Consider the following 22,608-nt stretch of genomic DNA (forward strand, 5'->3'; position numbering starts at 1 on the left):
CAGCTGCACTTTGCTGCAGGTAAGCAAAATTTCTGTGATGTGGAGACAGTAGCAAATGCTTATGAGTGAGAAATGAAGAAAACCTTTCTATCCTTATAAAACAGAGGAAAACAAACTTGGAAACAGGTTGACTTTATTGTTTGCTTTATTAGCTATAGTTAATGAAGTTCAGAGTGCTGAGCAGAAAAACAGTTTGACTGCTATCTTCCTCCCATGTGGTGATACATTTCAAAACTTGCTGTAAAAAATAAATCAGTTCAATTAGAAGTCTTAAAAGTATTACTGAAGCAAAAGAACTAGACTCATGATTTGTCAGGGATAGCTTCTACATGTAAGCTTAGGAGTTTTGTAATGTTTTTCTACCTGTAAGATACTTGTTTTCTGATTGAAACCAGCTGGTTTCTTCTCCAAGTCAATACATTGTTGCAGCAACTAGGGAAAGCAGAGACTTCAGCCTAGCGGTGTTTCAGAGTTAGTGGACAAGCATTGTCAATGATGTCTTTCTACTCTGAAATTTGCTTCTGCTGCTATCTGGTATACTCCAAATGTGTTCGCCTTACTGTGTAATGCAAGGCCATTTTCTCTAATCTTTTGCCTGGGATGTGTGTGAAGGTTTTGTCTTTTTATGACTAAATTGCTGTTGATTTCCTGAGTTAGGTTATAGCTCCATTGATTCGTTTCACTGGGAAGTAAGTTTACAAAAGTGCTAGCATAGAGTCAGGAAAGCATCTAGGGCAGTTAGCAGATATGCAGTAAAAAAATCTTTTCTGAAACAGTGAGGTCGTGCCAAATTTCTCTAGGGAATATTGCTTCTGTTCATGAGTCTGGAAGGGGAAAGGAGATAGCCAGAATTCAATTGAATAGCGTGTGGAGGAAGTTGAAATTGAAGACACATAAGCAGTAGGAAACCAACCTTGGGCTTGGTGTCATGTTTTGCAGCGTTAACAGCAAAGCCAACAAAATGAGTCCTCCTAGTTATCAAACAAAGAGCAAGCCAACTGAGTGTGTATGCCAGTTAACTCTGGCTGTGCTGGTGTTGAAATGTGTTTCCATGTCTGGCTTGCTAAAATGTCTATGCTATATGGATTTCCTTTCAGTTAGTTTTTTTGAGATTCTATTCAGCCATTTATATACTGACTGTGTAATGCTTAACTCTGAAACTATACTGTGGCTCTGTCCTCTTGTTGGTATGGTTAAGGAAAACTTGTGTGGTGTCATAAATGTTGCAGCCTACATGTGGAATATGCACATGTAGGTTGTGATATTAACAGTGAAATGGAAAGCATTTGGATAGGCTACAGGCCCACCTGACAAGACTTAAACATATAATTTGGTTTCTCCAAATAATTTCTGCTCTTTGAGGAAGTCATTAATTGTGTGTCAGGGGGTCCCAGTGCTGTGACTGTGTGTAACTAGTGACTGGTGTAACTAGTACCTTTTACATAGAAAACAGCCAGCTGAGGAGCGAAGTTCATCGGTGTGTGCAATACAGTGCTTTTGTGATAACCTCAGTAAATCTAAAGGAAGCTTAGCCCTATAGTTATGACAGATTCTTTAGAACTCTTTTCTATGTTAGACAAATTACCACCTGAAGTCACTTCAAAATAAGCTATGTTTGCAAAATTTTGTTTGCACAGCTTATATATGGAACATCTTAAAAAAAGAAAAAGTGCAAAACCAAAGGGAGAGCAGAAAAACAAACTGCTCTTTACACGCCTGTCTTTTAGCAGCACGCATCATCGTGAGTGAAAATGAACTCACTTTTTTTATTTTAGGCCAAATCTGAGAAACTTTCAATGTAAAATTCTCCGAGGCTTTCTCTAGGGCTTCATACGATAGTATAGGGAGTGAGGACGGGGAGAAACAGAGGAAAAAGGAAATGGTGTAAATCTGGAAAGGCTTTTCTTAACTGCTCAGATCAGCATTTCCGATATAAGAGACAAACTATGAAAATAAGTTGGTAGACAAAAAAACATATTTATTTTTAATGGATCTTTCTGAAATTGAGGTAACATCTGTTTAAAGATAGTATGAGTTTCTTCATGTAAACACAGAAATCCCTTGCAGTGTGAGGCCCTTTACTCCGCACCTCCACAACATGCATTAATTTGTATACGTTGCTTTAAATTAATATAAAATCTGATCTGTTGAGATGAACCCTTCTTTCCTTTGCTTTCCGAATTTTCTTTCTATAAAAAAAATAGGGGTGTTAATGAGCTTAAGATGCTGGTAGCAATCACCCATATTTATATGCAGCTCTGTTTGCAATATAGGAAAGCCTCTTTCAACACTTACTTTGGATTGCATGGTTGCGGTAGATGTGTACATTCTTATTTTTTAACAATCCTCCTCTTCAGTTCTTGGCTTTGTTGTACTAAAGTCTGTGATCCATTTCGGACCTGTGGCTGTGTTCAGTTCTGTAACCTTACCCTGTCTTTTCCATGTATGTGGCTGATGGGAAGCTGGTTTCTGCTGCCCCTGTTACATCTGGTGTCTGCTCTGTTCATGAATACTTAATAGCTGCGTATGTCAGGGAATTCAGAGGGGCATGTTTCTTATGTGACCTGCTCATAATTTGTACACGGGAAACATGGTGCTGAAAACCAGATTAATGCCCATGTACAAGACCTACCTCTAATACTGTGTGTATACAAAAATAATATTTTTCTCTTATTTTGGATACCTTCTTGGCAGTTTTCCTTTGTGTTTCTTCCTGGGTACTTCTAATTGGGCTAAAGCCATCTTCGATGGCTCTTCGATATTGGCTTCCAAAAGAGAATTAAGTAACAAACTTGCATAGGTTTGGAATTACAGTTTGTTAGCTTCCTCTCTATCCATTTCTTGTACTCTCACTTTCCAGGAAGTTAACGAACCCCTCTGATGACCAGGCCACAATCGCTATGCCAATGCTTGCTGTCGTAAGACTTACTGAAAACCTCTTGTGACTGCATGCAATGCTGATTCCTCATCGTAAAATCAGCCGTATGCCCAGTGTCTGGGCCAGGGATGGGGAAGACAGGAGCTTTGAGCTAAAGCAGTTGTTCTGAGTCTGTCTAGTAGCCTGCTGTTGCTGAGAGAAGTCACTCTTCCTCTCTGACCCTTGCTGTCTTTTTGTTACTCCCAGCCGCTGAATCCTGCCTCTGCTGAGGTGGGCTTGGACTGTCACATCCCTGAATGCGCTGACCACAGAAAACTTTCTATTTTCGTATCTGTTGAATTTGTTCTCTGATTAGATGTGTAGCTAAATACGCTTGTGGAGGGATGTGACGGGTGATAAAACTAACACAAGAAGTGGCACAACTGTGTCATGGGAAGGGACTCTCCCTTTTTGGCAGCAGTGCTGGTGTTTTGTTGCCACCGTTTCTGGTCCTCAGATGAGTAAGCCAGCGTTCGCATCCGTTGTCCACAGCCACATACTCCCACGTACACTTGCATTGCCCACTCTGCTGTTTCAGCACACGGCCTGTTTTACTAGGTGGTGAAACAGATCACCAAACTAACTTGGAGTGGAGGGTTTGTTTTCATCTTGATCAGCATCTTAATGAGTACAGACAGCTAAGCCAACAAGAAGGGGCTCTGCGGGGACAGGAGTGAACATGTGAAGCAGTTGTTGCTTAAGCTAGCATTACTGATAAAGAATTGCCAGCTGAGTAAGAGCCTGGTTTTGGGATCACTTCACATTATCAGTGTGGCCCAAGCTTTGACCTGTGCTTTTTAGCCCTGCTAAGTGTCAGTGAAAGGCTATTGTCAGCTCTTTCTGCTCTCACCTTTTATGTTCAGTCAGAGAGTATGAACTTTCTTTTTGCCAGCTCCAGACCATGAGTCCTACTGGTAGCAGCTGAAAGACCCACTTACATGCTAGAATTGACTGATTGTATTTCTTAGGTGGTGCTAGCATGGATGTACAGTAAGACTGTTTTTCTCCCTTGTCAGCAGGTTCCAAATTATATGTGCTAGCCATCTGCATCTTGCCCAGTGCATTTACATCTGGAAATAGAAAGGGCCCAGAATGCATGATCCATAATAGACTACTGCTGTGGATGTGTTCTAGCATTTTTTGACATACGTAGGAATGCGTATATCCAGTGTATGACATGATATACAAGGTGTCTGCTTCTGTCATGTACACTGATGTTTAGAACTTCAAACACTGGGAATTTAGAAAATTGGGAGGCTATGTAAAATAAAAGTAGCATGCAATTAATTTTGGTGCACTAGGAACTGGGGCAGAACAACGCCAAAGCTTTAGATTCTGTTTACATTTTACTTAAGTGAACTGCTAGAATTGTCAGGAGGGCACATCCTGTGATCCTATGGCAGCGAGAGGTATACCTCTTAAGGTTTCTTTTTTTGTTGCTTGTCTCCTATAGTATGCAGAATAATGCTCTGCATACTGTAGGAAATAATTATACATAACAATATATAACAATTGGTCGCTATAAATATAGAAAAGTCAGAATAAAAACTAAGTAGCAAAAATAGCTTAGTCTATAAGCAGTTTATTTCATTGTTTGATGCAGATATTTACAATAAAAAAGGAAATATTATAACTGATGTGAGCAAAGAAAATTTAGTTTTCTGTTATTTTTCTGCGTAGAGTTGAGCATCTTCAAAGAGCTTTCCTTTCTTTAAACTGCAGTGTCATCCCAGTGCCGCCACTTTTGAGTCAATATATTTTTCTGTATCAAAAGGACATTGATACACTTGTGGCAAACTCCAGGTTTTACACATGGGTGTGTTCATGTGTGTGAGTAACTGTGCTAGCACCTTGAAAGTCTTCAGGATAAAATTCAGAGCCATTTTGCACAGGAAAGGAAGAAAAGGTTGGAAAAGATGAAAGTCCAAAGATACCAGTTCAGTCTCATTTAGACTCTTAATTTTTTTCTCTGCCAAATTTCATTTTACCCATGCTTCAGAATACAGAAAGGAGTAGCTACAACACAGCTTGAGGGTCAGACTTACTAGAATATTCTGGTACTTCCTTCATTATAAAAGCTAAGGTCAAAAGGTTCAAAGAAGGAAAAACTTGTTTCTGGTTCCAACTGCACATAAAGGCAAGTATTGATATGAGCTGTTCTGATTTCAACCATTTCAGGATTTGAGTGTTCTGATAATTACACAAAGATCCTGTACCTTGTCACTGCAGCAGATGTGTGGAGTTTCCTTTTGCAAAGAGAAATATTTGGTGAATGTCCTCTGTCTGTCTTTTTCATGGGTTGTTACAACATTTAAGAGGAATTTTTCTTTATAGACATAGTAACTTCTTAATTTTAATTTTGTTTTTAGAACCTTGTGTTCAGTAGCCACTGTAAAGCAGTTACTGGCTATTCAGATCATGTCATACATCGAAGGAGATCAGCTACCTCATGTGTACGGTGCTGCCAGGTGACTGAGCTGCCGTCCTTCCTGTCCATAGCCAGTCCGCGGGTAAGTCCAAGTTAAGTTGTAAATTATGTATTTTCTATTGTGTTTTAAATCTTGTTAGAATTGTGTCTTAGGAACAGGATGATCTATTACTTTCTTTTGGTTGGGTAAAGCTGTTGTGAGGATATCCTTTTGCTACTGTATTCAATAGTGGGTTTTTTCATAGGGGAAGTGACTGTAATGTGTACTGAAAGGAAAAAGGAAAGTTGTAAGATGCACCCAACAGGAGTTATTCTGAGATACATAGATTTCACTTTCTCTCCTAAATACCAAAAGCAGTAAAATTATAGAAGAGATTGTCAAGTAGATTATTCCCCAATAATCTAAGGGGGAGATGTAGGTATGATATGAACAGAATGGAGTGATTGTTTGGTCAACTCTGATGACAAAAGGGGACTGAGGAGCAATGCTTTTTTGAAAAGGATGTTAATTTTCTCCCATTGCCTCAGCTTGAGAGAGGAAAGGAAGGAAAGGAAAAGGAAACACCAAATTGCAATATGTAAGCATTACTTGACTTTGCATTTCTGAATCTTTTGGGTATTAAGTGGTCCTGCTTGGGATTGTCCATCATCTATTAACTGAAGTTTAAAATTATTTTAGCTGAAGTTTCCTGGGCTGACACAAGAGACCTTCATAAGTCTATGGCTATTGTATTCCATGTTGCTGGATCTTGACAAAGCTGGACAACATGTACTTTTATTACTAGACCATCCAGATGTTATATTCCTTAGTCACTGCTGATGTTACTGCTGTAGGCTTGATCAAATGGGGCCGCATTATGCAATTATAGATTCACATCTGGAGAAGGGTGGATGGCAAGTAGGACTCTGTGCTTATTACCTACATGCTGCTGCTCGAGCTGAATTCATCTGTGCCTGCAGCTCTGTGGGCCAGGAATCTAACTGAACTTCTTAGTCATGTATCACCTCCCAGTCACAACATATTACCTGGTTCAAGAACAAGCAGATATTCTGAGAATAAATTGTGAAAACCACTTCTCCTTCAGATTCCTTTGATTTGTCACTCTTTGAACCTAAATTTGCATTACGGATGAAGAATATGTTGAATACTTCCCCTGCATCAGGAAGGGAGAAGAGGAGCTTAGAAGGCTGCATATGAAGGGGAAGGGAAAGGCAAGGAGCGATCGTGTCTTGACAGTTATTCTAGTGAATAAAAGTTACTTGTTTTGGCTTGGCTGGTGTGTAAAAATGATTAAGTGGAGGCATGGCTTTTTGTTTCTAGGACTACAAAGACTTAATTTTACGCTTGTTAGAAACTTTTGGCAGGAGTGTAGAAGACCTGAAACAGCAGAAAGAGCACATATGTTCTCAGAAACTATAGCCTTCTGTTGTTGTTTGACCTGTGATGAATTTTGGGAAGTTAATGGAGCAAATGATAGAAATAGGAGCGTATGTTTATGTAGCAGCTATGGGGTGGGTGGAGGGGGAGGGTGTTAGTGTTGTAGTTTTCCTTCTATGCAGGCAATTTTCCTGAGTGCAAATAGGTCTCAATCACAAAAAAAGTAGCTTGCAGGATGGATCTTGTATTCTCATTAAGAAGCTGATTAATTCAGTTTAGAGTAATATTGTTTGGTTTAGTTTCAATAGATCCCAGTGTGTCAGAGGTATTGTGGTGAGAAGTGGTTTTGGGCATCTCACAAAGTCTGAAAGGTTAACTTTGCATGGAGATAAATGCAGGAAGAAATTTAACAATTACCCTAACTAAACTAGGTTACTGAATTTAAGGTGGCAATGCATTCATACGTCCCTATCACTTTATCTTTCTGATGTATTTCTGAGCTATGACTGTTACATTCAATCAGTTTGACAATAATGTGTTGACATAGAAGGTTTAGTACTAAGGACTATCGTACCTTTTGTTAAGAGTAAAACCACAAAAACAAACCTGGGAAAAAACACTTTAAAAACTGCACCATGACAAAAAGGGGAACATGAAGAAGCTTGAATGGAAGATTTTTTTGATCTGTTGCAGAAATGTGTTGGTTTTTCTTGTAAGGCCATGCAAAAGATGCAGAGCTCTACCCTAGAAGTGTGTATATGCATTTAAAGAAGTGTGGAACTGATAATGAAGATAGTCTTATGTCCTCAGATGTCAGTCAGTGTTACACAGGCTACATGGGAAGATTAGTTCTTGTTAATGTAGAAATTGCACTGAGGCACACACAGAGTTCATCTCAAGATTGTCTCCTACTAGGTCTTCCTTTAGGTGAGGTATTACTGAAATGTAGTTTGTAGAATTTTATGATGTGACTTTGTTTTTCTTTTAAAAATCCTAGTGTACAAATCTCCGTATTGATTTCAGTAGATAAGCCGTGTTTCTGTGTCAGAAATCAGTCTGCTCTGTTTTGTGTGTAGTGGCTGCCTGTCCTAGGTGTCCTGAAATAAATATGACAAGTTGTGCTTAAAAAAGATTTGTTCCAGTCTATCCAGTGTAGAAATATGAACTGAAATGTGATGGTTAATAGTGTCCCTTAAACAGCCTAAGTCTGTACCATCATTTGCGGTGTACATCAGTGTTCAGGTCACAAGACTTGCTTGCATTTTGAATTGAGAGGTTTTGCCCTGTCCCACAAAAGTCAGTCCTATGCTTTGACTGCAGATGGCAGTACAAGGTAACATGAACTCTAACAGCATCTTTAAGTAGTAGAAATGTGTACACAGTCCCTTTCACTTTGCAGTGTTTCACGTGGCTGTGTGTATAGACCTGTAAGCCAGTCTGGTTTAAAAATAGCTCTTGGCATCTTGCAAAACAATGGCTTTACCATTATCGCTAAGATTTTGTATGCTTTTTTGTTTTTATTTCGATATGTACTGTAATTGTGCTCATGAATCTGTTTAAACAATTATTTGGCCCTTGCAAAGAGAAGTCTCTGTTTGCGAGATGAATTTATTCTTATAAGAAGAGCTCCTGTAAAACAGGAGTGGACCACAGGCTTCTACCCAGAAGATCTTGCTTAATACCTTTTGCTTTGAGTTAGCTGGTAAATGTGCAGAGAGGAGCAGCCAGCATCTAAGATATCAGGCAGTCTGTCCTGAGGTATGGGTTGCTCCCTTCACCTTACAATTCTAAACTACAATATTTAAAACTGTTGATATTTAAACTATTTTATTGCTTATCATTTAGTTAAGCCATTAAAATATTTTCATTTGCATGATATAATGTTATATTATTCTCAATATGTAGCAGTTAATTGTCACGCTAGAGTAAGCTTAAAAAAATTAAAAACCCTTCAAATACATAAAAGCTTTTCACCTGCAATACAAAGATAGTTCTTCTACTATGTTTAATATTTCAATTGTCCCATTATCACACTAATTCCCACCCCTACTCAATTCCGCTGCTTACTGTTCACCATGAAACCCTACAGACTCCCATACCGTTTCTTCCTACACAGCTCTGCCTCCTTTTTTAAAATGTGAAAACTTTCACAATTTTGATTTCTTCTGTGTTCATTTTTATTTGTTACGTTGCTTTTCATAGTCCCATAGGTAATGTTGTTTTGCACAATGTTAGGATTCATGACAATATTTTTAACTTACATGAATTTACATGGATTCTTTTTTTTTAATTGTACTTCTGAAATAAAAGCAACGATGACTTCTAGAGTAATGATATATTTGCTTCCTATATTGGTGAAGAAACCTACAAAGCATTGCAAATTTATAACTTTTCTGTTATAAGCCCATACTGTAAGGTTAACTGTCTAATATTAAATTTTAGTTTCATTTTTAAGTGAGTTTACAACACGTTATTAAGTCTCTAGATAGTATGTGAACTTTTCTACTAGCTTTCTTTTGTAAACTTGGTTATAAATAGCTTTTGGAAACACTTACTCCAGAGCACTGGCCCAGAACAGACATATTCAGAAAAGATAGGAAAAAGTTGGTGATCTGCATTTTATTAGATAGTGAATTTTTGTGTGTTTATATTTGTGTGCAAGTGTTGTAATTGTTGTATTTGCTTTGGATCATATGGTTTAGCTCCTGGTGAAGTATCTAAAGAAAAACCCAGCAGAGTAGGCTGTCCTGGTATGCACCATGGCGCAGTTAATGCTTTAGGTTCTTATTGCTTCAGTATCTTGAAGTTGTCCCTTAGCCTGGTTAGGGAGAGATAAGAGAAAGATATAGGCTGTATGAAGGACAGCCTTGTCTGCTGGAATGAACTCTTTACTGGAGGACCTTACCGCCATTCTGCATACAGCTAACATGGACCTTCCACTCTCTGTCCAGGTTTGGGTGGATGGGGCAGAGCAGGGGGAGTTAAAGTGATGGAGCCATTCCAGAATAGCTTGCATGGCATGAAATCAGAGTTCCTGTGTTTGCAACACTGCTCTGTCCAGCTGTGTTTTATGTACTGAAGCAGATAATAGGGCAAGGGATTCACAGAATGGCCAGAAAAAAAAATGATCATCCTGTGCTTGCTTGCACTGTTTCTGTGGCCCGCTTCTGTTCAAATCGGCTGTCAAGCCTAAGAAATGTGCTGTTCCAAAATGGGGCTGTTTTCCTGTTCATTTTTTTCCTTTCTAATTTATGTATCTTCCTAATTTTAAATTATCACATGAATTTCTGTTAAGGACAATATGTAAATCTCACCTCTGCTAGGTAAATACTTGATTGTGAAGGGCAAAAATAAAAATAAAAAAATAATTAAAAAAAGAAATCCAGGCAAAATGAGAGGTGCAGCAAGGATATTATTCTTTTACTCTCAGCTTTGCTATCAGTTGTGTAGCAATTGGCACAAGGCATTGTTTGTCAAAAGGCAAGCAGTTGGTGCCTGGTTGTTCATAGGACTTTTTTCGTGGTGTGGGGAGATGTTTTATCTTCGCTTATTTTAAGCCCAGCCTAAGATTGTTTTCTATTTGTACATGTCAGTAATGATTTGACTTCTAAAATTTGATCCTGTGGGAAGGTACCTGAACTGGGGATTTGGGGATGAGGGGACATCTGAACAAGAATGTTGATTATTTTACTCGTAGGTAACAGCTGTGCCACTGGAGTTCTACTGCAATGACCGAAGTGCAGAATACGAGCGCAGGGCACTAAAGGAAGGAGGAAGTCTTGAAGCAAAGCAGTGTGTACTCAATGGAGCCCCTGAGCTAGCAGCTGACTGGCTGAAGCAATGCTCCCAGTTCTTCCCAGAGTATCCAGGAGGGCTGTTGGGGATAAGACCTCAGAACGGCTGGTCTTTTATCAGAATACCAGGTAGGTTTGGAGGTTGTCATGGAACAGAGGTGAGGTAAATAAGGACATCTGCTCTTCGGTGGTAATTATGCTTGGTTATGGGCTTTTTGAGGGTGTGGGGGTGGTTGTGTGTTTGTTTTTCCTCCTGAGTGAAGGTTAACCCTGGTATCTTAAAATACAGTGTGATTTCACATCCTCTGTCTGGAGTAAAGCTGTTGATGGCTACTGAACAAGTCTAATACAAACTTTTCTAATGCTTACAAACCTCTCAGCATGTCAGCTCTCCAAATGACTGTAAAGAGATGGATTTGCTTACTAAAGCACAGTCTACTCTCACAACCAAATAGTATTTTAAGGTTGGAGATAGGAAGATTGCAGGAAAAGTAACAGTCATACCTTGCCTCCTAGTGTGTTGGAAGACCTTCGTATTGACCTAAGAGATCTTTTGTTGGTCTTCCTAGTGAAATGATAAACATTACTTGTAGCAGTCTACCATAAGAAGGATGGGTTTGGGGACCAAGTTCAGAGGAAATTAGCCTGGAAAACAAGGCATGAGGGATTTGCTGAGTTTCAATTGGAATAAAGAGGACGTACTCATATTTCCTGGTAAAGTGGGAAAAGGGTACCAGTGTACTAGTAAAGTAAATGCACTTAATTTTTTCCTAGAATTAGACTAAAGTAATCCAAGATTTGCTAGAATTAGATTGCCAATACTGCAGTGACTTTCATGGGCCGGACACACTCTAGCTGTCGGAAGATGGTCCTGAGCAATGAACAGAGTTCTGCAGAAAGTACTAGAGATCTGAGAGATAGCCAAGAGGAAAAACAGCTTACACTGCCAGATGCTCAGTTATTCCCAGACCCTTTTGGGTCAAGGATGTTTGGCAGGGGAAGTTTGTACAGTAAAAGGAAAATGGCCTTTTGCTTGCTACAGTCCGATTTAAGAAGGTACCTCATAAGTACTTGGAGTCATTTGAAGTACATGCACGTTTGTACCAATGTAATGGAAAAACCATTTTTCATGAGCTTGCACTAGATTAATGTTCAATGACAGTTGATGATTTTTATAGTTTCTTCAGGAATTCATTGAATTGTTTATCAATTATTTGGAAACATAAAATTAATCGCTGTAGCAGAAAGGCGGCAACAAGTGAAGGGATAAATTAAGGTAGAAGGCATGGATAGAGAAGAAGTGAAGAAAAGTATCTGATGTAGAATAGAGGGCTGCATTCTCTTGAAAAGACCTCCATTTTAAGCTGATGACTTTGTCATCAGCAAAAATTTGTGGAGGAATAAAGATGGGGCACAAGAAGCTTACAGGAGTGAGTGAATAGGTGCGAGGCTAGGCAAATTGTTGTCAAAGGACAACAAAGAATTTGAATGAGGAGGTGGTTGGGATGAGTATGTTATGTAAAGCTGGCTTAATTTAGGAGGTGTTGGAGCTAATCGTGGTTAAAAAAAAAAAAAGTTTTGTACAGTTGTGTTTTAATTAGGTGGAAAGTAGCACTCAAACCTAAACTTATTCTAAGGGGAGAGGGCACATACCACAACAGGACAGCTGTGTTTGTACATGCAGGAGCAGGCACAGTACATTGCAGAAAGTGGCTGATGTGCTGAAGGAGCCATTTACAGGGCTGAAGTATAGCAAGTGTTGAATGGAACGGTAGGTGTGAAGGTCTCCGGTAAATAGGTGACAAGAAGAAAAGGGGATACCTCTGTCTCCTAACCCTGATCTATCCTCTCCCAGGCTCGGTGTTCCCAGTACCCTGGCAGCAGGCTCAGCTGCGATCACTGTGGGAATCTCTTGAGGCTTTTCCTGTTCTTTGAAAGAAAAATGGTCCTGGATTAAATGGCAGGAAGTGTCTGAGTCCTTTTAGCATCGATAAAAAGTACCGGCCTCACTGGCTGTTTACTGTGAGAGCCAGCTAGCTCCTCACTGACCCCATTGTGCTGTGCAGACTGTCGGGAGGGGAACCAGGGGTGTCAACTGGAACCCAGACTTTATCTCTCTTTCCTTTGCTTTTTGCATGTCCAGAGGCACTTTTTCTCATTCTCCAGAGAGCGGTGAGCCCAGCTACAGTCATCGGCCAGAGCTCCTGACTGGGGTTATTTTCAGTCATAATCACTTGTAAATATTTTTCCCAGGCTATAGGATCCCACTGTATCCCCTTGTAGATAATTTATGTCCATATGCCTGCGTGGCTGGAGGCAGGGACTTTTTTTTTCCAGACTGAAAGCCATACAATATGATTTTACAGTTACTTTCTCTTTGGTCTGGTTCTCTTTTCTTGTTTATTTCATACAGTGCTGAAGGACACAAAAATTGTGTCCTAAGGAGAGTTCTTTGATGTGCAGTCCAGGACCTCTATCTCCTGACTGGCCTAAAAAAAGTTCCTTTGATGCTATTTAAAAAAAAAAAAAAAAAAAATCTAAAGACATTGTCATTGGGAATTTTCACCGATCATTAAAAATGGAAAATGTAGAACTGCAAATTTTGGAAATCCCATTTAAAAAAGAAGCAAACTGCCTTTTTCTTCCCCCAAGGTAAAAAGGAATGAGAAGTAGAAGTGAGAGAAACTAAAGGTGGAAGACACTTCCCCCCCCTCTTTTGAATAATTGTGATGTTTTTTGAAGATGGCATGAATAAAGAAGTACGTTTTCTGTTACCACTTTCCAGAATTTGTCCTTTGAAGCACTAGGTGGCAGACTTTAAGCATGCAAAAATTTTTGATCCTGGAAAACACAATGGTATCAAGATAGCACACTTAAAGATGCCAGGTTAAAGTCAAATGGTTTTCTCTTCCAGAGGTGATAAATCTTTTTTTGTTAGTTCTGTTTTTCTTTTCTAAAAAAAACCCCCAACTTTCTCAGCAGTGCAGTCTGCTCTGATGCTGAGATATTGGACAAATTATGAACTGCTAACAAGTTGCTAACTTTTTAGACTGTAAGACCATCTGCAAATAAGTTCTTTACTTGTAATTTGCATTTTATTGCTATTTAAAAATAGCAACTTACACAATGGAGACCTAAGGAGCCAGCAGCAAAGGACGCGCATCATTTCCAGTTACCAAAACTTAATTCTACCTATTCATGCCTGTGTGAGAAAAACAGTAGCATTTTGCTTTTGGAAACTTGCTAATGTGTTAATCTGAGTCAGTTGAGATTGACTTTTGAACAGACTCTGTTTGTTCTCTCAGCTTCCTTCCAGTCAGATGGCTTTTGGTTAATAATCATATTAGTTTGTCATATATATCTCTCTAGACTTTTCATGTTGCTTCACTCAATTTAATTCATTCTGAAATAGCAAGCTGACCGATTAGAATAAAAGCAGAACGTCATGGCTGTATGGATTTAAAGGAAAGAATGACATTTTGTATAGAGTAAACATTGCTACTGTGCAGAGTTTTTGACTTACATAGATGTATTTTGAAACCAAATAAGCGTAAGTCGTTTCCATTTTTACTTAATTACCTAAGTTCAAAGTTTGGTTTTCCTTAGAAGAATGCATGAAACTATTAACTATTTGTATGTAATTGGGACTGAATTGTCTTCTATAGGTAAGTGCGTCATTACACATTATGTTGCACTTAGAACAAATGCCAGCCTGAGCTGTGGTCTCGAGTTTACCTTACAGTAGCTCCTTGGCTTGGCTCTCTAGTTGATGGATTCCCTAAGGTAGTTGCTAACGATTCAAGCAATGGTGTGGCACTTGCTCCTGGCAAAGCAACAAGGTCGCCATCAAAAGGGAGAACAAATTGGAGAAAAACAGTGACTATCTAGATAGGCAGACAAGCAAGAAAGAGCAGAGCTCTCTTGTCTTGGATTCTTAGCTAGTGAATTGCAGGAGCATGGCTCTAAACTTACCAAAGGAGAGAGCATTCACAGCTTTGGCTTATAGTGCAAATATAATAGCTAATAATTTTAAGCTATATTGACAGCTCACAATTTTTTGAATTGCAGAAAGCAGGACTGTTGGCTGCATCTTCTGATGTCCTAATGTAGATCCCACTAATTCCAGCATCAAGTCCATTGTTTATATTTAAGCTAAAGATATTTCTGAAAGAGATCTTGATTGAAATACTGAAGTGATGAAGAATCCACCATGATTCTGGATAAAAGTGTTGCTGATTAGTTTTTCCTCACTGTTGGAAGGATAAGAGGGAAGCGTGCCTTGTTTTTACAATTTTAACAAGTCACTGGATACTGTGCCTTTCTCTGCTAATATAAAGTTCTCTTCTGTTGTTAAAAACCTTTGACCATAAGAAGAACCTTGAGTAGTGCCAATTGCTCTTTGAAAAATTGAAATGGGTCAAGTTTCTGAACTCCCTCACTGCAGGAAAAGTTTTTTAACACACTGAAATCTTGGAGATTTTTCCTGAACACTTTTCTGGTTTTTACAACCTTTCTGAGAGGTGTACTAAACCTAGAGATGTTATTTCAAAATGATCTTTTGAATTAAGTATAGAACAACAACTACACTCTTGCTTTTCTCAGCAAACCCCTGGTTGCACGTGCAAGAATCAAAATTAGCCTTCTGTGCCACATCATTGCACTTGGGCACTCATGGACTGTGTTGCCTGCTGTGCTCATAAGATCTTTTTAGGAGTGCTGTTGTGTGATCTGTACTCCTCTGTTCCACTAGTATGAACTTGGTTTTAGCTATATTCAAATGCATGGTGCTCAGATGAATGAATTAATTTTTGTATATAGCTTTTTTTTTTAAAATCGGAATATTGTGCAAGACAGTTAACTGCCTTACAGAAAGCTGGATTTTCTTCAGCCCATCGGTTAATTCATTCTGTGCAATGAGAAGCATGCAGAAGTGTTACCTGCTAGACATGTCAAAAATATTTGGGTTCTGTACTAGCCTGCACCATCTGCAGTTGTCAACTTTCCGTTTTGGCTGTAAACCTAAATTCAGACATCCCGAAGAATAAAGAATCATCAGTGGCCTTTCCAACAGATAATTTTTTTGGAAGAAAATTTCTCTTCATCCTCTTTCAACAGTAATGTATTGTTTACTCAAGTTTATGTACAGAATGTACAAACAGGAAGATCTCCTTCCTGAAAAATACTTCATGAGCAGTGCTGAAATAGAGAGGACATGAAGTATAAAATATGAAGTGACTTAAAAGATTGCCATCTGGAAACATTTCTTAAAAAAAAAACAAACAAAAAAAAATTCCAAAAAGCAGAGGGCAGGGAAGAAAAAGAAAAGTTAAGGCAGTGCTGTGAAGGGGCTGTTATTTTACAGTGACCTAGAGAACTGTTCTTTACTTTCCATGTTGGTGAGGGGTTTGATCTTGAAACTAGATCTGTGGAGGATAAGTCTAAATCTCAGCAGCAGGTAGCAGCAAATGTCCAAAGGACAGCATTTTAACATGTGAAGTGGAGAAAAATTCTTCAACTGTCAAGGCATGTTGTGGTTGTTGATCTGGTCAGAATGAATCCTTAGATGAGGGAAATGGCTGTCCAAAAAAGGATTGAGTCCATACTCGTGAGGAAATCAATCTGTGATGAGATTTTGGGAAGTGGGTATATTCATACACACCCGTCCTAGCAAACAAAAGTTATTATTAGTGGTGTGATTGTAAGTGTCAGCCAGAAGGGATGTTGCAGTTTCTTCCATCACAACTCATTACTTTAGGGATTATAACGCAGTGAAGTGCTAGGAAACTTAGAAGTTAACTTGTTGCATGTAGCTGTTCTGGCTTTATTAGTTACCTGCTTTTCTTCCATTTCTTTTTAGACAAAGAGAGTCTGATCACTGACAGTGGAAAACTTCATGCTCTTGATCTTCTGTTGACACGGCTGAAATCTCAAGGACACAGAGTTCTCATCTACTCCCAGATGACACGGATGATTGACTTACTGGAGGTAGGAGAGCTATAGCCTACAGAAGACAAATTCTGAAGATGCAGATTTAGCAACAGTGTTTTGGAGAAAATACTATAATTTGGATGCAGCAAACCTGACATAAAATTATTATACTGAAGGATACCCAGTAAATGCATTACTACGAGAAAATAAGAGCTGCCATACAAAGTTAGACCTAAGGTCCAGCGTAGTGTACAACAGCAGTGTACAACAGCAGATGGTATGGGGAAAATGTACAATAGTGATAACTTCACAATAAGTCTCTCAGTGTCCAGCAGTTTGCAGGTCAAGGGCTTTCTGAGCCAGATGTGCCTTCTGTATATTCAGTAATCCTCAATGGATTCTTCTTCCATGAAATCGTTCAGTTGCATCTTGAGTCTTTGTAAATTTTGTAATTTGCACTGCCCTGTGGCAAGGGGTTGCGTGGCTTAATTATCCTCTTTTGCTGGTTTTGAACTGCTTCCTTCTTATTTTCATTTGATGCCCATGTGTCCTTTTGGAAGGAAGAGGGAGGACAGTGATTAATTTTACATTGTTTATGTTGCTTGTAATTTCAGACTTTTACTGTTTCCCTCTATCATCTTATTCCTGTGCAGAAGTTTGGTAGACATTAATAATAAGAGGTTCTCTGGCATATAGGATAGGAAAGAAATTAGGAATTACGTCATTACTCGTTATTTAAATACAGTCAGTCTGCCTCAGAAGAAAAAAATAAATAAATCAGTATTTGATTAGCAAACGTGCCACCAAAGAGCTAGTCTGAAGAGTCATCAGTAGAAGAACTATTAATTTGATTTCCTATTGGTAATACTTATAATGCTTAGAAAGAAATACCTTTATTTCTCTGGGCTTCTGTTGAAGACAGCAAAGTTTGAGTTTTTGGCTGGATCTGAAAAAAGGATTATCTTGTGTCACAATGCCTCTGTCCTTTATCAGTGAAGGATTAGTAGTAATAACTTTTATGTCTATCTAATTCTGAGTAAGAAAATAGGAGACTTGATGTATGTTAGTTTCAAACAGGCAATCCCGATAAAGTTTTCTGACTGTGAATACATAGCAGGTGGGAAAATATTTGCATTTGGCAGTATAATTTCAGTACTGCTAGAACATCAGGATCCTGTGATCCTTCAGCCATTGGTCCTAAGTATACCTGGGCTCCCTCAGCAGTGTTTGACATGGGATACTGTGTTCTCCACAATAAAGTGAAGAGAAAAAGTGAGAAGCCTGAATCAACAGCTGCCTAAATCATGAGTCCTGTATGAGCAGGAGTGAATTTTAAGGTCAGCAGTTAATAGCTCAATAACAAATCACAAGCTGAATTTTGGTTTTGCTGCTGTGAGGAAAAACAGAATTTGCATGGTTGCAATTCCGTATTTTGGCTCTTTGCCCAGCATTGCTTCCTGTGCCTCTTTTTTTGGCAAACATTGGACATAGTGCAGGTTTGTTGACACCTTGCATTGCACCATGAAGCTCATAAAGCTGAGTGTTCAGTGCTTCTGTCTTCTATTAGCACTCCATTTTAAAGGCTTGGGAGCACACCACTTTGCTATTCCACCTCCTAAATACTCAACTTTACTTGTTGGGTTTTATTACCCAAATAAGCCACCTACCAAGCCCTCTGTTTTTCCTTCTCCCCACCCATGTAACAGAAGCTGGAGTTAAGCAAGTTAAAAATCAGTTTGTAAGAAAATCCTTGCAAAAGTTGTGTAGCAGTAGATATTTTTTTTTCTGACCTGAGATATCAAAATACATCCCCTCTGCCTACTTGAATATGAAAGAACATAAGAGGTCCTGGTTTTTTTAACAGTATTTTGACTGTATCAGTGTGACTGCTGTGATATCATACTAACCTAATCTATGCAGGGCAGAGAGCACAAAACACATTGTTTACAAAGTTATAAAACCATGTTTGTTTGATTTTAGCTTCAGCTGAGGAATGCTGCTTAATTCAGCCATTATAAAATGGCAGATAAAAATACAAAGAGGAAAATTATTTTCTTTCAACAGAAGGGGATAAAGTATAATCTCAGTACTGTTACTTCATGCAGATGTGTATTTCATACTTTTCAAGATTGTCATGTTTGTTTTTCTCAGTGTGATTGCTTTCTCCTATATGGAAGAGTAATTGTCCATGATTTCAGTGGGAATCACATTACATTCATGTGATAAGGGGTCAAATTATAGTCTGCATGAAGTAAAATGTCTTAGTTCTATTCTACCAAAAGTTTATTTGTCCTGTTAAAACATAAGAGTACTCAGTTTGGACTATGAAATAACATGAAGGGAAAACATTTTATAGTTTTTGAGAAAGTGTCAGTGTTGAAGCCCAGAAGATCGCTGACTTCAGCAGCACTGCATTCTTACCGTACTCGAGTCATTCTGTGTTGTTCATTTCCTGTATAGGTACTCTGTTGCCAGGGCCACTTTCATTATTTTTCCTAGATTGATACCTCTGGTGGCTTGGTGTGACCCCTTACACTAAATAAGATTGGCAGGTAGATTTTTCAAGCAGGTCTAGTATAAGTATCTCTATATGAGATTAAAGCCTCCCCATGAGGCTTTCCCCCACCCCACCCCATCAGTCCTTGAGGGAACTAGAAAAATGAGCAGTCATCAAGTGCCTTCCACAATTACAGTAGAGACCAGGTATATTACTACTTAAATAGTTTCTTTGCCATCAGTGCTCGCTCTCTTTGTTTGGGGTTTTTTTGGTAGTTAAAAGCATGCCATTTCTGCAAGTGATCAAAGCACTAAACTGCTGACAAGTGTAGTATAAGCAGCAATGTTTGTTTTTTTTTCTTTTTGCTGAATTGAAGAGTGTACTGTTAATATTTGGAAAAATACTGGATAAAAACAGTTCACAAAAAAGGGCGTTTCATACGAACACTGTTACACTACTGTGAAGTATCATTCTTGATCAAAGGAAGGTGGATGGAGGCAGACCAGAACCTGTTAAGCAGAGTGTTGAATAGACGATTAGCTAAAGGCTAGTGTACTAAGCTAGTTTGCAGGGTGGGGGGAACAACCCATGAATGCCAGTATTACAGGTGTAGAATAGCTTATTATTTTGTAGTTTGTATTTTAGTGGAAATGTCTAAGGTCTGGGATAAGGATAAATGGACCTGATGGAATGAAAGAAGTTGTTTTCTATTTGTGCTGAAGTTTGTTTAGAAGACAGTAATGAAGACATGGTTAACAGTGAGATGAGGGAAGACTAAATCAAGACGTTGAAAGGTTGAATCATCATAAATGCAGATAAAGTCAGTAACAAAGAAATGGAAGGAAAAGGCCCTTGTGATAGTAGAAAAAGGATTGATCAAATTTGGAGAAAAGGTCACATAGTGCCTAATTGACGACTGTATCTCTCTGATTTTAATTGGTGACAGAAACCTGTCATAGAAATGGAATAAACCAATAGTAAATTAGGGCTTGAGTGTTCGTGTGGTGAAGTAGCTGTTCTCTGCTTTAAACTTCTATTGTTGTACTCCAGAAATCATACTAGCCATGAGCTCTGTTTTGTAGCGGTAGACCAAGTATGACTTTGGCCATTTCCACATTAATTTTATTTACCTATTTTTCTCTTTCATCTGCCATACATTGAAGCTTTCCACTACCGCAGTCTTTTTCCCAGCTTCCTTATAGTATGGCAGCTCTTTTACCTCTTCTGCAGTAGTGAAGCAGAACATCTATCCTTCAGGGCTCCTGCTCTTTTTTTGAAAAGGAGAACTGAGCATGGTACTGTCAGAAGATTCATTAGAGTGTAAGCGCTGCCATGTCTTCTCACAGCACATCAGTTCTGTATCTGCTGAACACTGCAGCTTGGGGCAAGATGAATCCAATAGTTCTTGCTGCTAAAGCGCCATCTGCTTCCTTTCTGTCTTTATTTGCAGTCACAGCATCTCAAAAAGACACATGCACCAGTAGGGTTAAATCTGGCAAATGTAACCAGTAGGAGTTGCATCTCATCAGCCAAGGATCACGTTGTTAAAATGTCAGAGGGTGTATTTCCAGAGAAACTCTATGGATATCTGTACAGTCTGAAGAGCTTTCTATGTAATTCAGATTTTATTGATAGTTGCACAGCTATCAGAAAATGCTGAATACCTTAGAGCATGAAAAATGTCTCTCATTGGAAAAAGCCTTTGCTTGCAGCATTCCTGGTTGATGCTGTTTGATTTGTGTCCCAGGCAATGGTTTCAGTTCTGCTTCTCAGCATGAGCTGTGGGCTGACACACCAATGTAATGTTCAAAGTGTTCTTGTATGCAGTGAGATTCACAGGCGCTTTACTAGCGAGATAAAGCCTGGACAGACATTCATGTACAGTAACAGGTTTTTAAAACCACTAGTCAAACGGTTTAAAATCAACAGGGAGCCAATACAGTTGGTTTGTTGGGAAAGGTTCGCTTACACACTGAAAGCTCAGGATTTAGTAAAAATTTAGACTTTGTGAAGACAAACTTCCTATTTTAGTGATTTTGTTTACCTATTTATTTAAAGAAAAAGGCATGTACCATAACATTGTCTGCAGTGCAGCAAATGCATCCTCAACTCTGAACTGCCATTGGCATTATATGAAATGCAAAGACTGACATATGATTGAGTAGCTTTAATTTCTGAATTTCTATTATTATAAATAATTGGTTACAGAGTATTTGTTGATGACATTTAGGGATTTTTTAAAATTTTTTTTTTCCAAGTAGCAAGTCCACTTTTATTGTTTTTTCTGAAAGAATCAAGATTGAACGGTTTCAAGAGCAACTATATTTTTCTGCTCTGTGTTCTTTGCAGGAATACATGGTTTATAGGAAACATACCTACATGAGATTGGATGGCTCTTCAAAGATTTCTGAACGAAGGGACATGGTAGCAGATTTTCAGAACAGGTAATGTATTTTACAAGGTGTTCGTGTGCTAAATTGTGTGTACATAAGGAGTTGGTACAAGATGTAATGGAAATAAATGGCATTTGCATTTAAATTATCTTTCCTGATATCAAATGGACCTCATTTATCTGAAGCAGTTTCTAGGTGGTTTGCTGACCAGGAGTCACTGGTGTTGATATTGAACCCAGTTGTCACCTGTGAAACAGTATTGGAAGCAATTTTAGTGTACCTACCTGTTGTGCTTCTTGCCATTCCAAATATGCTATTGCTTATAAAGAAGCTCAGTAGAAAGGCAGCAAATGCTCATTGGTTATTATATGCTCTGACAATTGACACTGTGAAGATGAGACTGAAATTCTTGCGTGTGCTAGAGGTTTGAAAGTGACCTAGTTTTCTGCAAAACAAACCATTTAAGCATGTTTTATTAAGAAACCTTAAACTAATATACAAGTGATAAAATGGGGGTTTTATTAGATAGTAAGATATGCTAACCTTTTTCATTTAGTAAACCAAAATGGATTCTTGCAATTTTTACGAGCACATCAGGAAAGAAGAGTATGTAATCATCTTATTAGAAGTTAATATATTTTAGTAAAACTTTATCTCCACTAGAGCACATTACTTATAATGACTGAGTTTATGGTTATTACGTTTCCTTTTAATCATGGGATATGGCTTGATATGATGTCACTTTGGTATGGTAGTTCACAGTAGGGTTATCCTTCCTGGATGTTGATGTGAGCTTTTAAGAATGTCACTTTTCTTTTTCAGAGGAGTTAGGTTTACAGATTGTTGTTTATTACAGGGTGAAAGCAACATTCTAGACTAGAAAATAGTCCTTGTGTTAGCGGACCCAAGGTATTATAGCTGGAGATAGGAAGGGAAGCCGTATACAGCCTTTCAGGCCACTGGTTTATGAGGCTTAAAGACCTGAAGGACTGTGTTGCAATGATGAGTCTTCTAGTGAACTCCTCAGAGCAATAAAACTTGAAAGGAACATGTGCCAAATACCTGAAGTAAGTGAGAGGACCATACAGTACCTTTCTGCCTGTTTCCAGGTGTCAGAAACAGGTTCCTTGCAGGTTATGATGTCCTCCTGGAATCCTGACTCTTCTTCCTGTAAGGTCCTTTAACCAAAAGAAGTGAGAAATTTGTTTTTATTAATGAACAGAATTTGTTTTTATTAATGAATAGAACAACTGAAGAAAAATAATCATTTCAG

General features: G+C 38.5%; 1 protein-coding gene across 1 annotated transcript in view; it reads left to right on the top strand.

Annotated features, from left to right (window-relative positions):
• INO80 (INO80 complex subunit) overlaps positions 1–22,608 on the top strand; it is a 59,806-nt gene that overhangs the window by 25,553 nt on the left and 11,645 nt on the right. The window contains exons 24-29 of the mRNA XM_009319231.1: positions 2,416–2,447; positions 3,081–3,105; positions 5,287–5,427; positions 10,421–10,646; positions 16,375–16,502; positions 21,292–21,386. Of these exons, the coding sequence (XP_009317506.1) occupies positions 2,416–2,447; positions 3,081–3,105; positions 5,287–5,427; positions 10,421–10,646; positions 16,375–16,502; positions 21,292–21,386 (647 nt within the window). The remainder of the gene's footprint in view (positions 1–2,415; positions 2,448–3,080; positions 3,106–5,286; positions 5,428–10,420; positions 10,647–16,374; positions 16,503–21,291; positions 21,387–22,608) is intronic.

This window comes from Pygoscelis adeliae, unplaced genomic scaffold (genome assembly GCF_000699105.1).
Source record: "Pygoscelis adeliae isolate BGI_AS28 unplaced genomic scaffold, ASM69910v1 Scaffold22, whole genome shotgun sequence".
NCBI lineage: Eukaryota > Metazoa > Chordata > Aves > Sphenisciformes > Spheniscidae > Pygoscelis > Pygoscelis adeliae.